At 36.5% G+C, this 22,050-nt stretch overlaps 1 protein-coding gene across 8 annotated transcripts in view; it reads right to left on the bottom strand.

The window, feature by feature from the left end:
- Window positions 1-22,050, bottom strand: part of ATM (ATM serine/threonine kinase) — a 157,096-nt gene that overhangs the window by 119,270 nt on the left and 15,776 nt on the right. For all 8 annotated transcript variants that reach the window (XM_005215785.5, XM_010812321.4, XM_010812322.4 and 5 more), the window contains 5 exons: window positions 20,584-20,748; window positions 13,068-13,233; window positions 12,173-12,411; window positions 10,431-10,594; window positions 1,373-1,542 (listed from right to left, as the gene is read on the bottom strand). In XM_005215785.5, coding sequence (XP_005215842.1) covers window positions 1,373-1,542; window positions 10,431-10,594; window positions 12,173-12,411; window positions 13,068-13,233; window positions 20,584-20,748 — 904 coding nt within the window. The remainder of the gene's footprint in view (window positions 1-1,372; window positions 1,543-10,430; window positions 10,595-12,172; window positions 12,412-13,067; window positions 13,234-20,583; window positions 20,749-22,050) is intronic.

The following is a 22,050-nucleotide window of genomic DNA, read 5'->3' as shown; positions in this document are numbered from 1 at the left end:
AAAGTACAAATAATTTGAACATTATTCTACTCCATTAAGATGCCAAAAGAAAATAAATATAGACATAGTACTCATACAATATCCTAATTATAACATTGTCATCATCATTTTCCAGACTACCCTCAAAATAAACTGGCTGTTAGTAATTATTTGGTCCTACTTCCTAAAGTGGCAAGAAGATTGACAGCATTTTGGCTAGCTGGGTAAGCTATCATATTTTGCTTACAAATAACTAAATTTGCTTATAAATAACTAAATTACCAATATTCTACTTCTTACTGCACACTTCCCTGCCCTTCAGCCACCAACAATATACCTTGAGAACAAAAACCAAAAAAAAGTTTCCCCCGACATTAATTCAGTTAATTCAGTAAGTATTTGCTGCGAGTGCCCTAGAATGTGTGCGACTCAAGAATAGAAACTGCAACTTATTCACTCTCTACCCCTTATGCCTGGCACATAGTAGGTGTTCAATAAATGACCTCACTAAATGGGTAAATTAAAGAATATGAAATAGGTACCATCAACTATAGGAAATAAACAAGAATTTAGCAGTAAGTATCAAAATCAATATATATATCCCCCCCAATAACTCAACTATATTTAAACATTACATTGACATGGGAAAAAATCATAGAACATTATTCATAAAAGTATGACTAGTCTATGAATTGTTCTGTTATGTAACTGTTCTTAGGCAAGCTGCTCAACCTTTTTCAGTTGCAGTTTTCTTTTTGGTAAAGCAAAAAAGGCTGAACTGTAAGAATTCTACAGATTCCTTCTAGACCTAAAACTTTGTGATTTCACAGAATTCCACAATTTATATAATTACTTAAATAACTGTGAATGCTATATAAGACTAAAGAACAGAGCAAATAATAAAAAGTGCCTTTAATATGGCATAAGGTTCAAATTACTCTCCAAATTCTGAATGCTATCTTTAATTTCTTCCTAATTTAATTATATTAGAAGGTACTATGCATGGTAAAATCTCTTTGTGTTGAGGTATAGAACTCAGTGAATTCCAAGAGGCACACTGTACAGATTGCCCACCAATCAGGCATTTCTCCCTTCCTTCTTACTATGGGAATAGGCATAGGAAAGGTGCATATGCATAGGGAATATGCATAGGAAAGGCCCTAGTTCTGGCCTCAGGAGATAGTCATGAAGGTGGTTATCTGAGCAGGTCCTGGTTATCTCAGCAGGTGGTTATCTCAGCATGACATTCCCCTTTAGTCAGTAACTGCTTTGGGTGTGGCCAAGTGTGACCTAGTTCTGGCTAGGCCAATGAGGTAAAGGAACCTACTGGAGGTCTTGTGAGAAAAATTAATGAGACTAAAATGATACTGAAAGAGAAAAAAAGAACACTTACCAAGGTACAATATCAAAATCATTCTGTGACTTCTGAAGGTGATCTTTTATTACTTCCCAGCCTAATTCTATCTTCCTCTTTTTGCAAGGTACACTGTAATCAGTAAGTTCTCTTTGTGTGGTTGTGTAAGACTGAGAAATCTCCAAAGATCTGGAATCTTCATTAAAAACCTGAAAAATAACAAAGGAAAATACATTTAATATTGCTATTATTTCTAATAGTTCAATAGAAAAAAATGTTCCTCTTCAGCTGACAATAAGGTTAGTCATAACGAGTAACAAATTACTGAAATATATGTATATGACATATAGAAATAAACATTTTGCAGATAATAATGGCTGTCTAGAAAGCAGACATTACCAAGTAAAATATTAGCTATACTGTGTGGGAAAATTTACTGAAAGCACCAAAACATCTAAAAGTAAAGAAAAAATTCCAATTTTCAAAAGGATTAAATCATAAATTTAGTGTTAAGAAAATATTTGACAAGTGAAATCATCCTTGCATGGTACCCAAATCTCTAGGGAAAATCTTTACTTAAGAAACATTAAGGCTCAATTTCATTTATTTCTGCTCTAATTTTTACGAATTCTTTCTTTCTACTAACTGGGTTTTGTTTGTTCTTTCTCTACCTCCTTTAGGTATAAGGTTAGGCTATTTATTTGAGATTTTTCTTATTTTCTGAAGTAAGCTTGTTTGCTATAAACTTAGATGTGTCTCATAGGTTTTATTTGTTTTTATTATTTTTTAAATACATACATTTTATTGAAGTATAGTTGACTTAACAATGTTTTCAGTTATACAAATACACATATATTATTTTTGAAATTACTTTCCATCATAGGTTATTACAAGATATTAACTATAGTTCCTTATGCTATACAGTGAACCTTTCTTGCTTGCTACATATGTACTTTTTAATTACAAATCTACCATTCTATTTATATTAAGTCAAACAAATGGAATCAAAATTTCACAATTTTTTTAGTCAGGCAAAGATGCATGTTTTCTAAATTTTTTATATTTATAAATATTTAAAAGTATATATATTAGATAATATATTATAAATATTCATGTGTGTGTATATATATATATATATACACACACACAAAAGTTTTTCTACTACATTGATAAAGGCTTCAGAAAGAACATAAAAAAAGAGGAGTTGGAGAATATAAACTAAAGGAAACGGGAACAGTGATTATGAAATAGAAAAAGTGAAACAAACTAGATAAAAGTAAAAGATCATTGAATAGTCCAGTTGCTTTTAAACATGACTGCTCTTATAAACTTATTTGGAGCTCTGGAGGAAAAAAAGATACATCTGAGCACTTGTAGTTTTCAAAATATTTGAAGATAATTCTGATATGCAACTGGATTTTAAAAAGAAATACCAGGTTTTTCTACTAGATCCTAGTTTTGATAATACAGAATTCTATTACTTTTCTATGGACCAATCATGATACAATGGTATTAAGTGAGTAATAGTTACATAATCACAATAGTAAAAGATGTTTATCAGTTTTCACAATTAATAGTGAAGTCGCTCAGTCGTGTCCGACTCTTTGCAACCCCATGGACTGTAGCCTACCAGGCTCCTCTGTCCATGGGATTTTCCAGGCAATAGTCCTGGAGTGGATTGCCATTTCCTTCTCCAGGGGATCTTCCCAACCCAGAGATTGAACCCGGGTCTCCCACATTGTAAACAGGCACTTTATCATCTGAGCCACCAGGGAAGTCTTCACAATTAATAGCCAGACATAAAATATAAGATAATTACAATTGCAAGTGCGAAAGGGAACATGATTAACTTAACAATATAAAATAATTACATACAATTTGCGGGGGGTCAAGCAGAGATAAGTAGAAGGGCATACATGCACATGCTTTCATCCACTGAGTCAGTCTGTATCCTTTGGTTTATGTATTTAATCCATTTACATTTAAGACAATTATCAACAGAAGAACCTGGCAGGTTACAGTCCATGGGGTGGCAAGAGTCGGACATGACTTAGCAACTAAACCACCACCACCATCACCACCACCATCACCACCACCATCAATATGTATGATCCTATTACCGTTTTCTTAATTGTTTGGGGTTTATTTTCTGTAGGTCTTTTCTTTCTCTTGTGTTTCCTGCATAGAGATATTCCTTTAGCATTTGTTGTAAAGCTAGTTTGGAGGTGCTGAGTTCTCTTGGCTTATGTGTGTCTGGAAAGCTTTTGATATCACCATAATATGTGAAGGAGAGTCATGCTGCGTAGAGTATTCTTGGTTGTTAGGTTCTTTCCTTTCTTCCCTTTCGTCATCATACCATTCCCTTCAGGCTTGTAGAGTTTTTATTGAGAAATCAGTTGATAGCCTGATGGGAGTTCCTTGTATGTTATTTGCTGTTTTCCCTTGTTGCTTTTAGTATTTTATCTCTGCCTTTAATTTTTGTCAGTTTGATTACTGTCTCGGTGTGTTCCTCCTTGGTTATCCTTCCTGGGACTCTCTGTGCTTCCTGGACTTGGTTGACTATTTCCTTTCCCATGTTCAGGAAGTGTTCAGCTATTATCTCTTCAAATATTTTCTCAGGTCCTTTCTCTCTCTCTCTGTTCTCCTTTTGGGACCCCTATAATATGAATGTTGGTGCACTTAATGTTTTCCAAGAGGACTCTTAGGCTGTCTTCATTTCTTTTGATTTTTCCCCTTATCTTCTGTTCTGTGGCATTGATTTCCACCATTCTGTCCTCCAGGACATTTATCCGTTCTTCTGCCTCAGTTATTCTGCTCTTGATTCCTTCTAGTGTATTATTCATTTCTATTTGTTCTTTAGCTCTTCTAGGTCTTTGGTAAACATTTCTCCCATCTTCTTAATCTTTTCTTCCATTCTTTTCCAGAGATCCTAGATCATCTTCACTATCATTATTCCAAATTCTTTTTCTGGAAGGTTGCCTATCTCCCATCCGTTTAGTTGTTTTTCAGGGATTTTATCTTGTCCCTAATTCTCAGACATAACTTTCTGCTTTTCCATCATGATTAACTTTCTGTAAAATGGTTTTTGTTTTAGCTGCTGTGAGACTGTGCTTCTTGCTTCTTCTGTCTGCCCTCTGATGGATGAAGCTAAGAGGCTTGTGTAAACTTCCTGATGAGAGGGACTGGTGATGGGAAAAACTGGGTCTTGCTCTTGTGGGCAAGGCCTTGCTCAGTAAAGCTTTAATCCAATTATCTGCTGATGAGTGGGGCTGCATTCCCTACTGGTAGTTGCTCGCCTGAGGCAAGCCAGTCTTAGGGTCTATGGGCCCTATGGTAGGGTCAATGGTGAACTCCAAGAGGGTTTATGCCAAGGTGGAACGTTCCAGTGCCCCTGTCCCTGTAGTGAGTCCCTGCCAACTCACAAAGCCCTTCAACACCATCAGGTAGTTTTGGTTCAGTCTCCTATGGGGTCACTGCTCCACTCCTATGGATCTTGGTGAGCACAAAATTTTGTTTGTGCCCTCCAAGACTGGAGTCTCTGTTTCCTCATTCCTTTGGAAGGCCTATAATCAAATCCTGCTGGCCCTCAAGCCCAGATTTGCTGGGAATTCCCAGTCCCTTTGTCGGACCCCTATGCTGGGAAGCCTGAGTTGTGGTTCAGAACCTTCACAACAGTGCAAGAACAACTTTGGTTTTACTGTTCTCCAGTCTGGGTGACCCACCCAGCACATGTGGGATTTGATTTTACCATGATTGCACCCCACCTACTGTCTTGCTGGGGCTTCTTCTGTGTCTTTAGACATGAGATATCTTTTCTTGGAGGGTTCCAGCATACTCCTTTCAATGGTTGTTCAATACTTAGTTGTAATTTTGGTGCTCTCACAGGAGGAGTTGCGTGCATGTACTTCTACTCTACCATCTTGAACTGGAAGCCCAGTTTTATTTTTATTTTATTTATTTATTTTTGGCTGAGCTGGGTCTTTGTTACTATGCCTAGGCTTTCTGTAGTGATGGCAACCAGGGGCTACTCTCTAGTTGAGGTGTCAGAGCTTCTTCTAGTTGAGGTGTCAGAGCTTCTTATGGTGGTGACTTTTCATATTGAAAAGCATGGGCTCTAGAGTGCGTGGGCTTCAGTAGTTGCAATGTGTGGGTTCAGTTGTTTTAGCCAATGGGCTTAGTTGCCCCAAGGCATGTAGTATCTTCCTGGACCAGAGATCAAACCTGTGACCCCTGCACTGGCAGGTGGATTCATAACCACCTTAACTGGACCACCAGGAAAGTCCTCCAACAGGTTTTAGATAAATGAAATAGAGACTAAAAAAAATAATAGAAAACATCATTGAAACTAAAAGATGGTTCTTGAAAAAATAAGATTGATAAAACTTTAGCCAGACTCATCAAGAAAAGAAAGGGAGAGGGCCCAAATCAGTATAATCAGAAATTAAAAAGAAGTTACAGCTAACACCACAGAAATGCAAAGGATCATTAGAGACTTTTATAGGCAACTATATGCCAATAAAATGGACAACCTAGAAAAAACAAATTCTTAGAAAGGTACAATCTCCCAAGACAGAACTGGGAAGAAACAGAAAATGTGAACAGACCAATAAATAGCAATGAAACTGAATCAGTAATTTTTAAAGCTCCTAACAAGCAAAAGTCCAGCAACAGATGCCTTAACAAGTGAATTCTATAACATTTACAGACTTAACACCTATCCTGAAACTATTTCTAAAAACCGTGGAGCCACGAACAATTCTGAACACATTCTGTGAGGCCAGCATCACCCTGATACCAAAACCAGACAAATATATCATAAAAAAGAAAACTACAGACCAATATTACTAATGAACAGATGCAAAAATCCACAACAAAATACTAGTAAAAAAAAAATCCAACAATAGGTTAAAAAGATCATACCCTATGACCAAGTAGGATTTATCCCAGAAATTTAAGAATTTCTCAATATTTGAAACGAGTTGCCAGTCCAGGTTCGATGCACGATACTGGATGCTTGGGGCTAGTGCACTGGGACGACCCAGAGGGATGGTATGGGGAGGGAGGAGGGAGGAGGGTCAGGATGGGGAACACATGTATACCTGTGGCGGATTCATTTTGATATTTGGCAAAACTAATACAATTATGTAAAGTTTAAAAATAAAATAAAATTTAAAAAAAAAAAAGAAAAAGAAAATCAGTAATATATTATACCACATTAACAAGGTGAAAAATAAAAACCATATGATCATCTCAATAGATAGAATATAAAAAAACTTTTGATAAAACTCAACATCATTTATAATGAAAACTTCCTAGAAAGCAGACATAGAGGAAACACATGGTGAAAAGCTGAAAGCATTCCTCTGAGATCAGGAAAAGAAAAGAATGTCTACTTTCACCACTTTTATATAACATGACTTTGAAAGTCCTAGCCATGGCAATCAGAAAAAAAAAAAAAGGAATCTAAATTGGAAAGGAAGAAGTAAAACTGTCACTGTTTTTGTGGATGACAGGATACTATATATAGAAAATCCTAAAGATGTCACCAGAAAAACTACAAGAGTTCATCAATGAACTGGGTAAAGATGTAGGATATAAAAAGAATATACAGAAATCTGTTACAATTTTATACGCTAATAACAAACTACCAGAAAGTGAAATTAAGGAACAATCCCATTTACCACTGCCTTAGAAAGAATAAAATACCTAGGAATAAACCTTTTGCCTACAGGAGGCAAAAAGCCTGTCCTCAGAAAACTGTAAGACTGATAAAAGAAACTAAACACAACACAAACAGACAGAAAGATATGCTGTATTCTTGGATTGGAGAAATCAATATTATTAAAATGACCATATTACCCAAGGCAATCTATAGATTCAACACCGCCGCCGCCACCGCCACCGTCAAGTCGCTTCAGTTGTATCCGACTGTGTGTGACCCCATAGACGGCAGCCCACCAGGCTCCCCCATCCCTGGGATTCTCCAAGCAAGAACATTGGAGTGGGTTGCCATTGCCTTCTCCAATGCATGAAAGTAAAAAGTGAAAGTGAAGTCGCTCAGTCGTGTCCGACTCTTAGCGACCCCATGGACTGCAGCCTACCAGGCTCCTCCGTCTATGGGATTTTTCAGGCAAGAGTACTGGAGTGGGGTGCCATTGCCTTCTCCGTAGATTCAACACGATCCTTATCAAAATGCCAATGATGGACTTCCCTGGTAGTCCAGGGATTAGGACTCCATGTTTCCACAGCAGGGGTTGGGGGCCGGAGCGGGGAATGGGTTCAATCCCTGATTGGGGAACTAAGATCCTGCATGCTGTCTGTGGCCAAAATAAAATGACACTAATGATATTTTTCCCAGAACCAGAACAAATAACTTTAAAATTTGCATGGAAACACAAAAGTCCCCAAATAGCCAAAATAGTCTTGAGAAAAAAGGACAGAGCTGGAGGAATCACACTCCCTGCCCTCAGACCATACAGACTACAAAGGTTGATAATCAAGAGTATGGAACTGGCACAAAAACAGACACATAGATCACTGGAACAGTGTATAGTCCAGAAATAAACCCTTGTACTTATGGTCAGTTAATCTATGACAAAGGAGACAAGAATATACAATGGAGAAAAGACAGTCTCTTCAATGAGTGGTGCTGGGGAAACTGGACAGCTACATGTAAAAGAATCAAATTAGAACATTCTCCAACACCATATTAAAAAAAAAAAGTTGGATTAAATACCTAAAAGACTGAATACTAAAAAACTCCTAGAGGAAAAGATAGGCGGAACACCCTTTGATATAAATCATAGCAATACTTTTTTTTGATCTGTCTCTTAAAGAAAAGGAAATAAAAACAAAATAAACAAATGAGACCTAATTAAACACACAAGTTTTGAACACCAAAGAAAAGTACCCACAAAACAAAAATACAGCCTACTGAACGGGAGAAAATGTTAGCAAGTGATATGACCAGTAATGGGTTAATATCCAACATATATAAACAACTCATACAACTTATCAAACAAACAAACAACCTGATTAAAAAATGGGCAGAAGGGGAAATTCCCTGGTGGTACAGTGGATAGGAATCTGCTTGCCAATGCAGGAGGCATGGGTTCGATCCCTAGTCTGGGAAGATTCCACATGCCACAGAGCAACTAAGGCCTTGCTCCACAACTCACTGAGCTTGTGTGCTGCAACTACTGAAACCCATGCACCTAGAGTCCATACTCCGTGACAAGAGAAGCCACCACAGTGAGAAGCCAGTGTACTGCAATGAAGAGTAGCCCCTGCTCACCACAACCAGAGAAAGCCCATGTGTAGCAACAAAGACCCAGTGCAACCAAAAATAAAATAAATAAATAAGTAAGTTTTTAAAAATAGGCAGAAGACTTGAACAGATATTTTTTTAAAGAGGAAATGCAGATGACCAACAGGAAGAAGAAAAGATGCTCAACATTGCTAATTATCAGGGAAATGCAAATCAAAACCGTATCACCTCATCGCTGTCACAATGTTTATCATGGTTATCATCAAAAAGAACACAAATAACAAATGCTGGCAAGGACATGGGGAAAAGGGATCCCTTTTACACTGCTGGTGGGATGTAAATTGGGGCAGCTAATGTGGAAAACAGTTTGATGGTTACTCAAAAGACTAAAATCAGAATTACCCTATAACCCAGTAAAATTCTCCTGGGTATGTAGCTATAAAAAACAAAAGTACTAATTTGAAAACATATATGCAACCAACGTTTACAGCAGCATTACTTACAACTGAAAGATATGCAAGCAACTTCAGTGTCCATCAAGAAATGAATGGATACACACCCACACACACAAACGACTACTACTCAGTCATTAAAAAAGAAAGGTCTGCCATTTGCAGCGACACAGATAGACTTGGAAGGCATTTAAATGAAACAAGTCAGAGAAAGACAAATATTGTATGATATCAAGTACATGTGGACTCTAAAGACACAACAAACTAATGAATATAATAAAAAAGCTGCAGATGCACAGATACAGAGAACAAACTAGTGGTTACAAGTAGGGTGTCTTAGTTACTCAGTCGTGTCCAACTCTTTGTAACCTCATGGACTGTAGCCCACCAGGCTCCTCTGTCCATAGAATTCTCCAGGCAAGAATACTGCAGTGGGCAGCCATTCCCTTCTCCAGGGGATCTTCCCAACTCAGGGACTGAACCCACGTTTCCTGCATTGTGGGAAGATTCTTTACCTTCTGAGCCACCAGGGAAGAGGTGTACAAACTACTGAGTGGGAGTTTGTAAGGACATATTATACAACACAGGAAATACCGCTAATATTGTGTAGTAACTTTAAATGGAATATAACCTTTAAAAATTGCATTGAAAATAAAAAATTTTTTTAAATTCTTCTACAGAGAAAAAAAACAAACACTAAGCCATCACCTGATGAGCTGGTAAACAAAATGTAATATATCCTTACAACTGAATATTATTCAGTCATAAAGAATGAAATACTGATTCATGGTACAACATAGAAGAACCTTGAATATATTATGCTTAGTGAAAGAAGCCAGACACAAAAGACTGCACATTATATGATTCCATTTATACGAAATGACCAAAACAGGCAAATCGACAGAGGCAGAAAGTAGATTAGTGGCTGGCTGCTAGGAACTGGAAGAAGCAGGGAATTGAAACTGACTGCTAATAGGCACAAAGTTTATTTTGGCAGTGATGGAAAGGCTCTGGAATTAGTGGTGATGGTTGCACAACACAGTGAAAATGCTAAAAACCACTGAATTATATATAATATTTAAAATAATGAATTTTATGCCATATAATTTTAAATCAGTAGGGAAAAAAAGAAACATATAGGGTTAGGATAACCTTATTTCCTATAGATAACTTTTTTAAGAATGGAAAAGTTCATCATCAGTTTTTACTAAGTTTATATTTGTAAGATAGTTATCTTGTAAGTTAGAAGAGCAATTCTAAATATTTATGGTGCTTTGAAAGGAATCAACACGTACAGAGTAATTTTATAAGCTTTTTACAGGCCTAATAAAAAGGAAAATGAATGGAAAATTTCAAAATGTGACAAGATCTACTATACCTGGTGACAAATATCTGCCATCAATTCAATCAAGTTTTCCTTAACAGCAATATTACGAGATCCTGAAGTGTATTTCCCTCTGCTTCCTATATTACTTATTTCATTAACTAACAAATCATACAGGTTGTGTAAAATACTTCTCCACTTTCTTGATTCATAAGCACCTGTAATATTAAAAAATAATTAAAATATAATCTATATATACAATCCATTTGTACTGCCAACTTCCACAAAACCATTTTCAGGTAGAAACATTAGAAGACATCTGGTGCAGCCTATTTACTACTAATGGCTCCTCTGACTATATCCTTGACAAGCTCTACTTCCTAATGATGTCCACCTCACACTCAGTTAACTGTATATGCTTTGAAGAGAGAAGAAATAAAAGTTTGATTGAGATTTTGATTAAATTGGCTAGATAAAGTTTGATAAGAATATGGAAGAATTTAAAAAAACAATACAATTAGTACATCCCCTCTTTTATGAGAACCAGCTTCTCTGCAGGCCTTTGTTTAACAGAAAAACATTACCAATTTCTTCAACAAGTGTACAAATAACATGTTATCCAGACACCATATCGTCATCTCTCCTCTTTCCCTAGACTTACTCCAGTCAACTTATGTCTCTTAAAAATGCTTATTCTACAAAATCTCATGAGCATACCAGAATACTCACAATTCTGATCTAATAAGTATGAGGAACAAACAGTGGGGCTATTACTTTCCACAAACAAATAACCTATTTAAAACCTATTAATGAATTTAATTTAATCTATTTAAGAACTTAATATAATCTATTAATGTAGCCTAAAACTGTATTAGCATTTCTGACAGCCTTATCATCTGCCAATTTTCAATTCATCCTAAACATGCATTTAACTAAAACCCTAAACATATCACACCATGCCCTAATAAGCCTAATTTTCATTCTGGTAAGAGCTATATGAAAGATGAAAAACCGAGAAAAGTCACTATTCTTTGACCTATAGTCATTTCATGGGCTATAAATACATCTAACTATGTATACTAGAAGACCGCACAAAACACACACAGCTGATTGTGATAAAGTAAGGTCATTATACTAACCATGATGAACTGACTTAAAAGCTAGTATCAGCAAGAGTCAAAACATAGCCTAATCATGAGTGAACTCATTCAATTCTGGTTCTACCCACTAAAATTCTTGTCTACTGAATGGAACTACACCATCCAAGCAATACTCTCTTGGTGAAAGATTAACCTAAAGGAATGAAGGGAGGATAAGTCATTTATTTTCAGTTTTCCTAGCAAACAGAAGCCTGGAATAACTATGAGGTTTGAGGCAATATGTATTTATCTTCATTGGGAACTGACATCTAGCTGGTTCAGTCCATATTTATCTATTTTATTTTTCTAATAAAAGCAATACATATGTAGATAAACAAGATCTTGCCTTCTCTGTGTCACACCTCTTAGCGCCTAATTATTACTACATAATCACCTCCTAGAGGAAACAGTGTCTCATCTTTGTACTCCTCATAAAATGCAGAACTGTACTAAACAAATGGCAATGCATGATATGATTTGCTACCACAGTTTCAATTTTTTTCTAAGAAAGTGAAAGATATCCTCATGACTAATTATATTACCATGCATAACAATCCAGAGGAAGGTCATAACCTCCTGATCATACAGATTTCATACTTAACCCTTTGTATATCAATGAAAAAACAAATTCAAAATAGGAAAAAACTTTCTTTATACCTTTATCTTGAGTTTTGGCTCCCTTTGGATGATGAATATAAATTTGTAGCTGAAATAATTCAATAATTACTTCTTTTAAGGAATTATTAAGTCTCTGTTGAGTCCAAATATAAAGTAAGGTAGGAAGAATTTCATCTCCTAATTCACATACTCGAATTCGAAAGTTAACAGACAAAGTCTTGAGAAAGATAATAAATGCTGCTAAGATATGATTTAGACCTGCAGGGCTCTTTTCTTGGCTGTAACATAAAATAAAAAGACTTAATACAACAGGGGAAAATGCACAAACTGAAGACAGTTATGAAGTTGCACACTGAAAGAAAAAATTTGACATCCAAATAATCTTACTTTCAGACTTGTTCAGGAAAAAATAAAATAAAATAAAATCATAGCAGTACTGCATAGCAACAGCAAAAAACAGTTCTTAATTGGCACTAAGAGATCTGTTCTCTCTCCCTACTGCTAAAGCACTGTCTAAAAATAAACTAATCCATAATACCTACCACTTACAAAATAGTTCACATTATAAATTGGGTAATGCAGCACAATAAGATGTTGATATTTCCAAAACACATCCCCAATTCATTTTATTCTTAGCGCATTATACTTATCTTCGAAAATGGGGAAAATAAAAATACTTAGAGGCCATAAAGCTTTCCCTGTTATTAAAAAAGCAAGACATCTCCCCACTCAAGAACATTATTTCACGTTCTGCATACTAAATATTCAGGAAGTACTGGACCTAACACTTTCTTAGGGAATCCACTAGTTCTACTATAACAGGTGCAACGCTTTCTTAAGATTGCTAAAAAACTGTAGTCACTGAATATAAAACACAGTCTTGTAAAAAGGATCAGATGGATTTCCAATACAAAACAAAAATAGATCAGATTACCGTGCCTGGTGAATAGCCTTAGAAAAAAAATCCAAAAATTTGGGATTTAATCCATCGGTCTGTGAACAGCATCCTTTGGTCACAACTTGAATTATTCTTGCCACCAAAACTCTATTAATGTCTTGTGAAGGTTTAAGATATAGACTGCAGTACACAGAGAACAATTCTTAAAAAAAAAAAAAAAAAGTATTAGTTATGTTTTTAAAAAGAAAACTATCAAAACATTTAATTAAATGCCACAATTCAAATTTCGGTAATCCCATAAACAAAACATTAAAAATTATACTAATTTATATTTAATACAGTTAAAGAATCCCATCAACATTTAACTTTATAAATTAAACTGTCTTCAATACAGGAACAGGGCTTCCCTGGTGGTTCAGTGGTAAAGACTCTGCCTGCCAGTGCAGGAGACACAGGTTTGATCCCTGGACCAGGAAGATCCCACGTGCTGCAGAGCAGCTAAGCCTATGTGCCACAACTACTGAGGCCCACATGCCTAGAACCTGTGCTCTGCAGCAAGAGGAGCCACCGTGAAGAGAAGCCCAGTCACAGCAACTAAAAAGTAGTTCTGCTCACCACAACTAGAGAAAAGTCCCCCAGAGACAAGGACCCAGCACAACCAAAAATAAAGAAATAAAAATCATTAAAAAAAAAAAAAAGACAGGAACAACTATAGGCAGCAAAGTATGTGAACACCAGTTTAAGAGCCAGACCTCAGACTTAATTTCTCTATTCCTAAATTCCTTTGGCTAGGCCCAAGAAAGCACTTGAGACAGTGTGTTCTCCATAGTTTTATATTGTTCTATGCTAGTTGCCTAATAATGTGTGTATAGTGTGTCAGGAAGTGTGAAAAGACTGAGACTTTACGCTATTTGCAATCTAACAAATTAAAATACCAGGGGACTTCCCAGTGGTCCAGTGGCTAAGACGCCACACTCCAAATGCAGGGGCCCAGGTTCTATCCCTGGTCAGGGAACTAGATCCCATATGCAACAACTAAAAAGATACTACGTGCTCCAACTAAAAAGATCCCACATGTCACAACTAAAAGATCCTACATGTCGCAACGAAGACAGAAGATCCCATGTGCCACAGTTAAGACCTGGTGCAGTCTATGGGGTTGCGCAGAGTCGGACACGACTGAAGCGACTTAGCAGCAGCAGCAGCAGCAGTCAGATAAATGTAAAAAAAAAATTAGAATACCAGTTTTATGGATACTGACAGAAGACATGAGATTCCTAATCAGAGAAAAAGGACAATTTCTCACAGCAATGATGGGTATTCAGAGTAGCCAGAATGAATAGAGTAGCCCATGAGTAACCAGAATATCTTTATTTTTTTAAAAAATTTATTTTTGGCCGTGCTGTGTCTTCACTGATACGAGCAGTGGACACTCTCTTATTCCAGCGAGCGGGCTTCCCACTGAAGTAGCTTCTCTTAATGCAAAGCACAGGCCCTAGGGTGTGTGGGTTTCAGGAGTTGCAGCTCCCAGGCTCTAGAGCACCCACTCAGCAGTCGTGGTGCATGCGCTTACCTGCTGTGTGGCATGTGGGATCCTCCCAGCTCAGGGATTGAACCCATGTCTCCTGCACTGGCAGGTTGATTCTTTACCACTGAGCCACCAGGGAAGTCCAAGAGTCACCTTTTTGTTTCTATAATTTTTCTTTATTGTTTTCTGTGTTCATTGATTTCTGTTATTCTGCTTGAAGTCTTTGGATTTTTCTTTTTCTAGTTCTTGAGATGGAATCTAAGGTATATATTGATATACTTGGAATTTAAGGTATATATTGATATACTTACATATATATACTTGATATATTTCTTCTTTTCTAATGTAGTCATTTAATGCTATAAATTGCTCTCTCAACATTGTCAACATTTGTGAGATGTGACTAAAGTAGTGTTTAGAGAAAAATATATTATATTAAATGCATGTACTGGGAAAAAAGCTCTTAAATTAATGATCTACATTTAAGAAACTAGAGAATGAAACCCAAAACAAACAGAAGGAACTAAAAATGTAAGATCAGAATCCGTAATCAAAGAGGCAATATCACAACAGAGCCTAAGCATTTTAGAAGGATAGTAAGACACTATTTAAGAACTTTACACTCATACTTTCAACAGCTTATATGAAATGGACAAATTCTTAAAGAAACAAATAATCAAATATCACTGAAATATATAACCTAAATATATTGCATCTATATTGCATAACCTAAATCTTACATCTATTAAAGAAACTGAGTTCATAGTTAAAAACCTTACAACAACCATGACCTTCAAATTCAATATATAAAATAGATAATACATCATGCCCTAGTAGGGTATATAGCAGGAACATAAGGTTGAGTCAACCTATGAAAAATTAATCAACATAACTCACTATTATCAATAAACTAAGACAAAAAGTTCTATGATTATCTCAATATATGCAGGAAAAAATTTAACCTAATTCAATAACCACTCATGATAAAAAACCATGAGCAACCAGAATAGAAGGGAATGTCCTCAGCCTGTATTAATAGCTAACATGCTAATGAGCAAACACTGAATTTTTCCACCTAAAACTAGGAACAGGACAAGAAAGGATGTCTGTTCTCACCACTCCTAATCAAAATCATATTGGAGGAAAAACTATTAAAACTCTTGGAAGAAAATAGAGGGGGAAAGTTTCATGACATTGGATTTGGAAGTGATTTCTTGGAAATGACCCCCAAAGCACAGGCAACGAAAGAAAAAATAGATAAACTGTATTCATCAAATCAAAACCTTTCGTGCATCAGAGGACACTATCATCAGAATTAAAGGCAATCCACAAAAGTCTGTATAGTCTAAGCTATGGTTTTTCCAGTGGTCATGTACAGATGTGAAAGGTGGACCATAACAAAGGCTGAGGGCCGAAAAATTAATGCTTTCGAGTTGTGGTGATGGAGAAGCCTCTTGAGCGTCCCTTCTTCAGCAAGAAGGTCAAATCAGTCAATCCTAAAGGAAATCAAACCTGAATATTAAATTTTAAAGACTGATGCTGAAGCTGAAGCTCCAATAGCCTGCCACCTGATGTGAAGAACTGACTCATCGGAAAAGACCCTGATATTGGGAAGGACTGAAGACAGGAGGAGAAGGGGACGACAGAGGATGAGATGGTTGGATGGCATCACTGAGTCAACAGACATGAGTTTGAACAAACTTCACTCCAGGAGTGAAGGCCAGAGAAGCCTGGTATGCTGCAGTTCTTAGGGTTGCAAAGAGTTAGACGTGACTTAGTAACTAAACAACAAGGAATTGTTAGGGGAAGCACACTGACTGAAACCACCCACCCTGGCCAGACACCATAGCAACCATTTGCATGAGTTGTTTTATGAAGGAGGTCCTGGTAAGGAACACAGAGCTATTAAGCCACCACCAACTGGAAGAGTCCGTTGGAGAAGGGGACGACAGAGGATAAGATGGTTGGATGGCATCACCGACTCGATGGACATGAGTTTGAGCAAGCTCCAAGAGCTGGTGATGGACAGGAAAGCCTGGTGTGCTGCAGTTCATGGGGTCGCAAAGAGTTGGACATGACTGAACGACTGAACTGAACTGCAAGAGTTCAGGAAAGGTCAAAAGGTGACACCACGTGTCGAACCACCTCCCAGAATCCTTCTTGCTGACATCCATCTTGGATGAGCAATGCTTGTGCCACCAGGAAGGACTCTGAGTCAGAATGACTGGCCAAAGACAAGCCAGAAACTAACCTCATCACCATAAACCCCAAGACTGTGAGCCACGTGGCAGAGCAGTTCTCCTGGGTTCCCTTACCCTGCTGCTTTCTGCCTGGGCACATCTTCCCAATTAAATATCTTGCTTTTTCAGCACATGTGTCTCCTTGGACAATTCATTTCCAAGTGTTAAGATAAGAGCCCACTTTTGGGCCCTGGAAGGGGTCGCCCTTCCTGCAACAGAATGGGAGAAAATATTTCCAAACCATATATCCGATAAGGGATTAATATTCAAAGTATATAAAGAACTCCTACAATCCAACAACAGCCAACCTTATAAAAACTGGGCAAAATATTTGAATAGACTTTTGTCTAGAGATGATATACAAATGGCCAAATAAGCATATGAAAAGTTTGACATCACTAGTCATTAAAGAAATGTAAACCAAAATTACAATGAGATACCACTTCCCATATATTTACCTTACATTAGGAATGCTATTATCAAAAAAAAGAAAGAAAATGAAGTGCTGGTGAGGGTGTGGAGAAATTGGAACACTTGTCCATTGCTGGTGAATATATAAAATGGTGTAGCCCTTGTGGAAAACAGTATGGTGAGTAGTTAAAAAATTAAACATAGAATCACCACATGATGCAGCAATTTCACTTCTGAATATATACCCAAAAGAACTGAAACAAGGACTCAAAGAGCTATTTGTACACCCATGTTTATAATAGCATTATTCACAGAAGCCTAACATACAAACAACCCAAGTGTCCAATGACAGATGAATGGGTAAAGAAAATGTAGTATATATAAACAATGGAATATCATTAAGACTTTAAAAGGAAGAAAACTCTGATGAATGCTACAACATGTGAACATTATGTTAAGTGAAATAAGTCATTCAGAAAAGGACAAATATTGTAGAATTTCATTTATAGGAGGTAGCTAGAATAGTCAAATTCAGAGACAGAAAGCAGAATAGTTGCCAAGAGCTGGAGGAGGAAGTAGGGCAGGTTCTTATTTAGTGGATACAGTTTCAGTCTGCTTCTGCTAAGTCGCTTCAGTCGTGTCGGACTCTGTGCAACCCCATAGACGGAAGCCCACCAGGCTCCCCTGCCCCTGGGATTCTCCAGGCAAGAACACTGGAGTGGGTTGCCATTTCCTTCTCCAATGCATGAAAGTGAAAAAATAAAGTGAAGTCGCTCAGTCGTGTCCAACTCCTAGCGACCCCATGGACTGCAGCCAACCAGGCCCCTCCGTCCATGGGATTTTCCAGGCAAGAGTACTGGAATGGGTTGCCATTGCCTTCTCTGAGTTTCAGTTTAGGAAGAAGAAAAAAATTCTAGAAATGAGTGGTGATGGTTGCTCAACAATGAATATTCTTAATACCACTGATTTGTATACATTAAAATGGTTAAAACAGTAAATTTTATGTTATGCATATCTTATCATTAAAAAATACTTATACTGAGGTCTTAGCCAATATAAGGTGAAAAAAGAAATCAGGCCACATGGCTCAGTAAAACTCTATTACTTGCAGATGACATGACTGTCTAAACAGAAAATTCCCCAGAATGAACAAAAGAGGTGTTAGACCTAATAAGTGAGTGATTTTAGCAAGGTTCCCGATCAATATGGTATTTCTGAACAATATGGAAAAGAAAATGTTTTTAAAAGACAGTAAACTTTACCAACTACAGCAGTATAAATCTAACAAAACTATACAAATTCTGCATATGCTGATAAATCAAAAATGACCTAAATAAATGGAGAGATATATCATGCTCATGGACTGGAAGAGTCTATGTTGTTTAGATGTCTGTCTCTCCTAAATTGTTCAACAGGGTCAAAACAATCCAAATAAAACTGCTGCAGAACTTTTTGTAGAAGTTAACATGCTGATTCCAAAATAAATAGAGAAATGTTGGTTTAGTCTTAGGCCATCTTCTCATCTCATATTAAGCTCTCTACCTAGACAATTTCATCCATAACAATGGTTTCAATAGCCACCTCTACCAAACACATTTTGAATGTAAACACCTCTTGAGCAGAGTTTCATTGAGTGAAGTCACTCAGTTGTGTCCAACTCTTTGCGACCCCACTAACTGTAGCCTACCAGATTCTTCCATCCATAGGATTTTCCAGGCAAGAATACTGGAGTGGGTTGCCATTTCCTTCTCCAGGAGATCTTCCAGACCCAGGGATTGAACCCGGATCTCCTGCATTGTAGGCAGACGCTTTACCGAGCCACCAGGGAAGTCCAATTAGAGAAGTAAATTTCAGAGAAGGTAACTAACTAGAAAAATTCAACAAAAAGACTGATTATTGTAAGTGGAGGTAGTTTCCTTAAAAATACAGAGAATTTCAGAGAACGTGCCAGATGATGGAATCATTATACAGAGACTAGAGGAATGACTGTCTATTTTTCAGAGAGACCCATTGTTACAAGTAATAATTAAAATGTATAAAATCCTAAATATTTAGGCTGAACTATTTTGGTGACAGATGTGTTGGAGTATCCTAGACATCACTGGCCTATTCTCCAAAGGCTGCTTCTAGGCTTTCTGAGGCCCTGTTTGAGACACAACTTCCTTTGTGTTCAGAAAAACAGCAAAGGCCCCAGATAGATAAGAAATTAACCAATAGCTGAGAAAACCTTTATTCATGTAGGAACAGTAGAATACAGCTCAGGGCACCGATTAGGTCATGGTTTTACAGTCCACAAACATCTTATCTTGAAATGATAAACTGACAGTAACAAAATATAGATAAATGTCTATTAAATTATCACAACTTATCTTGAATACTTCTCAATGAAAAATACTGAGTTTCTAAATTTTCAGAGGCAGCTATATTAGAAGACTTTGACAGCTGGCTTAAAGTCACCTCGTTAAAGCCAAATACCATTCCCACCCACTAAGCCCACCCAGAGCCAGAAATACTCTACCTCTGAAATCAATAAACTCAAAAATTTCAGTCTCTGACCAAATTTCCTTTGTGGTCACTTAGTACTTCTCACCTAGAAACTAAACAATTCCTCGCTGGCATCCATCCCACTCTACTTACCTTCTAAGTCATTGACTCCTATATATTCTATTATAGTAGTTTTTGATAAAGAATCCACCTGCAATGCAGGAGACCTGGGTTCAATCCCTCAGTTGGGAAGATCCCCTGGAGGAGGGCATGGAAACCCACTCCAGTGTTCTTGCCTGGAGAATCCCCATGGACAGAGGAGCCTGGAGGGCTACAGTCCATGGGGTCGCAAAGAGTCAGACACAACCGAGTGACTAAGCACAGCACAGCACCTTACCAGTAACCTGCTAACTTCCTAATCCAATTGATACTTCTGTGTCTTACTACCTCTACAACACTTGAAACACACCTCTTCCAACTTGAAACTCTCTTGCTTTCCCTTTTATGACACCTCTCTCTGTTTTCTTCTTTCTACTCTATGAATCATTGTTGAGTTTAGGTGTTACTGATCTGTGAACTCACTTCCTTCTAACTTTTGGTTTACTTTGTTTTTTTCTGTCATTGGACTGCCAAGCCTTTGAGGAGAGATACGGCATCTTTCAATTCTGCAATTTAAGTTCTGATAGCAGGCACCAAATACATTATTAGTGATAATAATTTAGGAAGTAAATAATACATAAAAACTGTTAAAATCTATAACCATTTAATTTTACCAAGGTACTGTTAAACTGTGAGGTCATTTGGGAGATATATATAGTCTCTCAATGCTCTTTTGGCAAAATTTCATTTCACAAGGAAAAAATCACAAGCAATAAACTTCAAAACATACCCAGCCACTGTTGCTGAGATATTTCACACCAGTATTTCCTCACTGAAAGAATGTCCTTCAGCAATATATTGCTACAATCAGCTCCATAAATAGCACCACTGGATGAATCTTTCACTGTATCCATGATATAATTCAACAGTTCTTGACATTTCAGCCTGGGTGCTCCTATTTAAAAATAAACAAGCAGAAACATTAATCTCAAGAAAAATATGTTAAGGATGCTTGAAACAGCAACTGTATGAACCTCTTTCTCATAAAAGAGTGATCAGAAAATTACGGCCCTTCGGGCAAAATTCAGCCAATCATCTGTTTTTGAAAACAAAATTTTATTAGACCACAGACATATCTATTAACTTACATATTGTTTATGGCTACTTTCATGCTAAAATGGCAAAGCTGAGTAGTTGAGACAGGGACTATATAGCCTGCAAAAGTCAAAAACATTTATATCTGGTCCCTTTACCAATCTGCTAGTCTGACAAATCTGCAGGATTATATAACAAAAACAATCATTCACTCTATCCTTAATAATTCACAATTTCTGACATTAGACCTAAAATGATTCAAAGTTTCTCGGTGTTTTTAATAAAAATATGAATATATTAGAATAAGATATTAAGGAGACTATTATTTACTTTGAAAAGAAAATTATTTTCAAGTCCTATAATAGCATTTATTGCATACTAATATATAAGGCTATAATTTTTAGTTTTGTTTATTAGAGGTCCTGAAAGTTTTATATATATATATGTGTATATATATATACACATAAATACATTATATATATATATATATACACATATATATATAAAATGGATATATTCTTAAAGGTAACAACATACATTTAAAAATTACTTAGTTACTTTTGTTACAGTAAATCATGCTGGTGTCACAGTTGAAATTCTTCATATTTCACTACTAACAACCTTAAAATTGCATATATATATTTTGCTGTGAGCTATGAGCAAGTCATTATGTACATCGGAATATATACTAGTTTAGAGTTTTTTGTGATAAGACTAGTTGTATTCAGTATAGAAGTATGATAAATAAAAATACACTGATACAACTAAAAAAATCATTGCTCCTTGGCCTTTTGCCTAAAATATTATTTTTACTAATGACTTGCATTATAATTTTAGAAATCTGGCTAATGATGAAATGTACAATCACAATATCCTCTGCTGTAACAACCTGTGCATTTCTCTCTTATAGTATTTGTAATATTTTCTTAACTATAACTTCTGTCATAGTTGAACAATATTTGCTTACTGGTTCCTTTCCAGATACCTCTTTTTTTCTCATCTCTGTTTCTTTCATCAAACCTTAGATGTTAAGCAAGTCTGGCAAGATTTAGACATGTGTTAAATTCCCATTAACCCTCAAACTGTTTGAAAAAAAATTTAAGAAGTGAGATAACATGATAGTAGTAGCCTGGTCTTGCTCTGAAATTAACAATGTTTAAGT

Source organism: Bos taurus, chromosome 15, assembly GCF_002263795.3.
Source record: "Bos taurus isolate L1 Dominette 01449 registration number 42190680 breed Hereford chromosome 15, ARS-UCD2.0, whole genome shotgun sequence".
Lineage (NCBI taxonomy): Eukaryota > Metazoa > Chordata > Mammalia > Artiodactyla > Bovidae > Bos > Bos taurus.
The sequence above is the reverse complement of the archived record's forward strand: the minus strand, read 5'-3'. Positions and strand labels throughout refer to the sequence as shown.